The 5,994-nt window shown below is 35.9% G+C and overlaps 1 protein-coding gene across 1 annotated transcript; it reads left to right on the top strand.

The window, feature by feature from the left end:
- Positions 1–225: 225 nt before the first annotated feature.
- Positions 226–5,486, top strand: rsl24d1 (ribosomal L24 domain containing 1). Its single transcript, XM_006628711.3, has 6 exons — positions 226–403; positions 957–1,070; positions 1,165–1,237; positions 4,106–4,169; positions 4,391–4,476; positions 5,073–5,486. The coding sequence occupies exons 1-6, from the start codon at positions 323–325 to the stop codon at positions 5,141–5,143; spliced, it is 489 nt and encodes a 162-aa protein (XP_006628774.1). The 5' UTR covers positions 226–322; the 3' UTR covers positions 5,144–5,486.
- Positions 5,487–5,994: the final 508 nt, after the last annotated feature.

Below are 5,994 nucleotides of genomic sequence, written 5' to 3'. Positions count from 1 at the left end.
TTTTCATGTGTTTGTTTCTAAGCAACCGCTACACTCTAAAATCCCTTTAATACTGAGATCGTGATCATTAAGTGATCACCGTAATGACTGTAAGAAATAACTTAATTCAATTTCGCATCTTTACAACAGAATCGCTTAATTCTTTGCAACCAAAATGTCTCAACGATAAAATGTCCAGGAGGTGGCAGTATTAATTTTCCTTTTTTTTTCGTGACCTTTTAACCGGAAACTGAACGTTGCAACTTCCTTTAGTAAACACTCCGTACATGTGATAGGAGTGGACTTGATTTTTAATGGATGAATAAATACTGAAACATTAAAAATGCGTATCGAGAAATGTTATTTTTGCTCCGGGCCCGTTTACCCGGGTCATGGAATGATGTTCGTTCGAAATGACTGCAAGGTGAGAGACTTATTTTATCTTGTTTTCTTAAAACGTGCCATCAGGCCTTCGCGATGGAAACCAGCACGGTAGTTCAGCGTGGATCACACCTGGGACTGGAGTTTATTAGATAATTTCGGAAATAGAGAAATATAGTAAAAGAGGACTGGGTATTTGTAGAATTACCTAGATCTATATAGTGTGAATTTTATTTTTCGATACAAGTACATTTTTATACTTCAGCTTTAAAATTCCGTTTCAATTACACTGACGAGGTTTTGTACTTTATTTGGTCTGATAGGAATGGATTTTAATAATTATATTGAAAATAAAACTGTAGGATTAATTATTGCTTTTGGATCAATTGTTGTATAGCGAGCTCAGTCACATATAGTTTTTCCTTTGAGTGGGAAGACCAGTGAAGTTTTCTCAACTTGTACATTTTGGAATGGACTTTTTTTCAAATCTGCTTTACATGTTTAATTGTTCAGACGTAAGAAGGCATTGCATTTTTTACATCCCACGATTAGCGCCTATTATAATAACATTTTATATTTTAATCTGCTCTTTTTAGGTGTTTAGGTTCTGCAAATCAAAATGTCACAAAAACTTCAAGAAGAAGAGAAACCCCCGAAAGATCAGATGGACGAAGTCTTTCCGGAAAGCTTCGGGCAAGGAATTGACGGTGGTAAGCGTGACGTCTTCAATGGTTTTGGAAAGAGTGCCTGTTAAAAACAGAATGATTACGTTTTTTAATGTTGGTTTTTTTATTACTAATGCAGGATAACTCTCTGGAGTTTGAGAAGCGCAGAAATGTTCCAGTGAAATACCAGAGAGAGTTGTGGAACAAGACTGGTAAGGCCCCCCTCTGTGTACCCCTTTTACAGTGAATAACTCTTCATTTGACACACTGTATAGTTCGCTAACATTTGTGAGGCTTATAAAGAAAGTTACTGTGGCTGCAGGCCTGTCCTATCAGTATGTGTTTTTAGTTATATATGAGTTGTGGTAATTTTGGTGAATGTAGTGGTTTGATACAAGTGATTAAATCCAATGTTTTTAAATGATCTTAAATGATCACTTTAAGAAAACGTGGTGTCTCAGTTACTCAGTGTCTTAGTAACTAATAATAATAATTTCACAGAGTAGGGAGGCACAGTGCTTAGCAGTGCTGAATTTTGGGATTAATTCTGACCCTGGGGTTCTGTCTGCTTGGAAATTGTATGTTCTTCCCTTGTTTCTGTGGGTTTCCTTCCACAGTCATAAAACATACTGGGGTGAGTTTCCCCAAAACGATGAATCTTAGAGATTAATGAGCAACTTTACGATGTAAGTACGGTCATTTTATAAGCTAGGATAAAGTACTTCTTTGTTAACCCCACCCCTGAAGTCGCTTAGCAAAAAGCATCACAAGTCAATTGGAAAAACAATCGATTGACAATACTTTCATTACATGGTGTCGGTTTTGGTCCTTCAGTGAGATTAAATAAAGTTGTAAAAAGGAAGTAAACATGACATCATACTTTAACAACCAAATAAACAAAAGCATATAGATAGGCACAAAATGGAACACCTATTGTTAATAAGAGAAAATAAAATAAATGACTGACATGCTGTAAAAGAAAACCAAGATCGACTGTGTGGACAGTGTAAGTGTCTTTGATTTAAAGCAAGATTTTTTTTTGACACGCTGCCATTGTTAAGAATCACAGTGTTTCATGAGAAAATACTGTTATTTATAGTTATTGGGTGTATTGGAACTGCATTTTAATTGGTCTTATTAACGTGACATCTGGAAAAATTAACTACTTAGCTTGTCATGTGTCACTCAAATACAGGACCTATAATCAAATTTAAATACAAGTAGGTCTAAGCTTTACTGTCAACAATCACAACAGAACATAAAATGGTATTTGAACTTTAAATATAAATAAATATTAGGCCCAATGATTTAACTTAAATAATGCATTACTGCATTTCATCATGAAAATCATATAATCTAGTCAAGTATAAAACTTAGCATTTTTTTTAAATTAAATATATTGTAACAGATTGGGGTTCTCTGGACATGTGCCCTTGCTGCTCCCATACAAATACAAGTAGAGGAGAAAATACAGATAAAAGAAAGAAAACATAAACATAACAAAAAAACAATTAACTGCCAGTGGTAATGAGGTAAATATGTAACAAAGTTATATTTTTACATATATCAAATGCTTTCCTTGTTTTTAGTATTTTTCACATTCTTTATGGAATTTAAATAAAATTTAAAATCCATCTCAAAAGTACTGAGAGAGGGAGTATTATTGGACCATTTGACTTATGAATATGAAATTTACCCAGGATGACTAATAAAATAATTAATGTGTAAATAATAATAATAATAATTACTTACACTTATATAGTGTTTTTTGAACACTCCACTTTAAAGCGCTTTACAGGTAATGGGGACTCCCTTCCACCACCACCAATGTGCAGCATCATCCACCTTTCCAGCCATAGTGCGCCAGAACGCTCACCACACATCAGCTATTAGTGGGGAGGAGAGCAGAGTAATGAAGCCAAATCATAGATGGGGATTATTAGGAGGCCATGATTATTAAGGGCCAATGGGAAATGAGAAACGCCCTGGGATTTTTAATGACCACCGAGAGTCAGGACCTCGGTTTTACGTCTCATCCGAAGGACGGCGCCTGTTTACAGTGTAGTGTCCCCAACGCTATACTGGGACATTAGGACCCACATGGACCGCAGGGTGAGCGACCCCTGCTGGCCCCACTAACACCTCTTCCAGCAGAAACCTTAGTTTTTCCCTGGAGGTCTCCCATCCAGGTACTGACCAGGCTCACACCTGCTGAGCTCCAGTGGGTTGCCAGTTGTGAGTTGCAGGGTGATATGGCTGCTGGCTGCTAAATAAATGTTATTTTTCCAAATTTCTTCTTACATAGTACAACAAAATATCAAAATCCATAATATAAAATCTTAGTATTCTAAATTTCCAGAGAATTGTCATGGCGTGAATTTAATGTCTGGCGATCTCTGTTGCTAAGGTTGGCTTAAGAGGTAGCCAGTTTAAGAAGCACTTAGTGATTAACGAGTGGGTCAGGGAACATGTAGATTACAAAGAATTTAACGTGCTACTTTAGTTACGATAGGTTTTGGGAAACACTCGTAAATTAACGATAGATCTTAAGATTGAGTTTACGATGTTCTTAGCACCATGATGCTTTCGGGAACCTCACCCCTGATATGTTAATTGGCTTCTGGGAAAATTGGCCCTCGGTGTGAGTGCATGTGTCTGCCCTGTGCAATGAACTGGTGTCCCATCCAGGGCGTACCCTGCCTTGCTCCCTTTGCTTGCTGGGATAGGCTCCGGCTCTCCTGCAACCCAGAATTGGTTAGAAAATTGATGGACTTCCATGTGTTTGTAAAGTTTCTCATTCACTTCCTCTGTCCCCTTTTCCCTCTTCCTGAGGAGTGCTGTGACTATAGTGACATAGTTTTGGTTAAACAAAGCAACAGAGATGAATGGCTGTTGGGCTTTATAATTTTCCTTCTGTCAGTATTGTTAATTAAATTTATGAAATATGGCAATTTTTATCCCAACATAGTTAAAAGTCTTTTTAGAAGTTTAATTTTGAAACTTTCCTGTCCTTGTAATAAACAACACATTTAGGTTTTTGCTTTCCTGAGTGCTAACTGACTTTTGACTGCTTGTTTCAGTGGAAGCCATGAAGAAAGTAGAAGAGATCAAACAGAAACGGCAAGCAAGGTTTATCATGAACAGGTGAGAATCTGTCTTAGTTCTGATTTTGGAGAAAGAACACAATCTTCTCCCATTTTTATCAAGATTAAATGATCAAGTAATTTCATTTTTATGCATCTACCAATGTAAGTAAATGTTTTGTAATGTAACAGTCTCAGAATTGTTCTGAAAGATCTGTGAGGATTTTTTGTGATTAGAATTTGGATTAAATTCTGGCGCACTGCTGTGTCTTTGTATTAAAGACTGAAGAAGGGCAAAGAGTTAGAGAAGGAAGAAGCCATCAGCGAGGTGAAGAAAAATATCCATCTTATCAAAGCCCCACATGCAGGTAAGTACATTACGTTTTATTTCCTGTTTGGGGCTGTTTAGGTCTCACTGAAGCTGCTCCAGAGCAAAGATGTAATTTATCCCATTCTCTTGTCTGTGTTTTATCAAGGAGAGCTTTGGGTCATCGTAAGTATCAGCTGGGGTTATTAATTGCATTAATTTGTACATTCCCTTAATTAACTTGAGAGTAATCGGGTAAACATTTCCCTTGTAGTTTTTTAATATCTTGAATGTCAGTTCTGCAGATTAACTTATTGATGGGAGTACAGGTGGCTCATCCTTGAAGCGCCACATTAATTGCTGAAGTGGCTTCAGTATGTAAAATGAATGCTAATTGGGTTTTTGCTGTTGAATATTGCCCATTTACTAAAGTCATTCCGTGGCCATATAGGTCAAGGTGGGATATTCATTTCCAGCATTTGAGAAGCAGTACCAACATTATGCAGGTATAATTTAGCCAGTCATAATTGGTGCTATGTGTTGTAGAATCTGATTTTTAAACCAGACTCACTGTTTCCTGTCTGGCTGTGCTGAAATGTCAAAAAAAGAAAAAACAAATTTGGTCTTTTGCTTATTAATATGTGTTTTTATTTGCAGGAAAAGCAAAGAAGATGGAGGAAAAGATGGTGCAGAAATTACAAGAAGATGTGGAAATGGGAGACGATTAAAAATGTTCATCCTCATTCTTGCAGTGGAATTAACTGTAATTGAGACCTTTTAACTGTTGTAGGAACTTTTGAATTTCATGTATAAAAGCATTTTTCTTTCATTGAACAAAATCATACAAGCTCCACTGCTCTTCACTTCCATGGCTACAAAAGATAACGCAAGTATTTCAGTAAATTTCCCAGTAAAATAAGAGTGGCTTGGCTGCTAATTTGCAGGACCTTGAAACTCCTTATATCATTTAAATGGTTTTGTTCCTAATGTGCGAAAACCATCCATATGCATTGAAGGTGTTTCTAAATTAAACCAAAGTCACAATAAACAATGATCTGGTTTGGTAAAGTACTTGTTTTAGTGTCAGTGACTTTGTATTTTTAATAACGTATCTCAGTAATTTAGTCTACATGTTTTCAGATGTGCAAAAAGAGGATTTATTTTATTAAAACATTTTTGTAATGGATGTAGATTGTCTTTGGTATGGAAGTATACATCTTGTTTTCCCTTCAGTATGAATGCTGTAGTTAAAGTCTTTGGATTATAAATTATTGCATAAATTATGCAGGGGTCATGTTTCACATTTTCTAATGTACTATAAAGTGAAACAACAGTACCATTTAATCATAATTCATTAAGTGGAAATTTAAATTGCTTGATGTACTGCACCAATTTTACATCAATTAAGTCTTAATTACAAGTTTTGAGTGGAGTGATGAATTTGCGACTAGTAAAGGCACTTAAGAGACTTCAAAAGTGCTTGTTGAAATAGTTATACAATATCATTTTAAATCTTTCCAGCAATTAAACTGTCTTCAGTTAAAACCTAGCTATCAAATCAAATATCAGATACAAGCAG

Source organism: Lepisosteus oculatus, chromosome 5 (genome assembly GCF_040954835.1).
Source record: "Lepisosteus oculatus isolate fLepOcu1 chromosome 5, fLepOcu1.hap2, whole genome shotgun sequence".
In the NCBI taxonomy this organism is placed as follows: Eukaryota; Metazoa; Chordata; class Actinopteri; order Semionotiformes; family Lepisosteidae; genus Lepisosteus; species Lepisosteus oculatus.
This window is presented reverse-complemented; position numbering and strand designations above follow the sequence as displayed.

Excerpts from the sequence above, each read along its gene's own strand:
- rsl24d1 (XM_006628711.3), top strand. The coding sequence starts at position 323 with ATGCGTATCGAGAAATGTTATTTTTGCTCCGGGCCCGTTTACCCGGGT. Across the intron at positions 1,238-4,105 it reads AGAGTTGTGGAACAAGACTG|TGGAAGCCATGAAGAAAGTA; the intron begins GTAAGGCCCCCC and ends TGCTTGTTTCAG. Across the intron at positions 4,477-5,072 it reads TATCAAAGCCCCACATGCAG|GAAAAGCAAAGAAGATGGAG; the intron begins GTAAGTACATTA and ends TTTTATTTGCAG.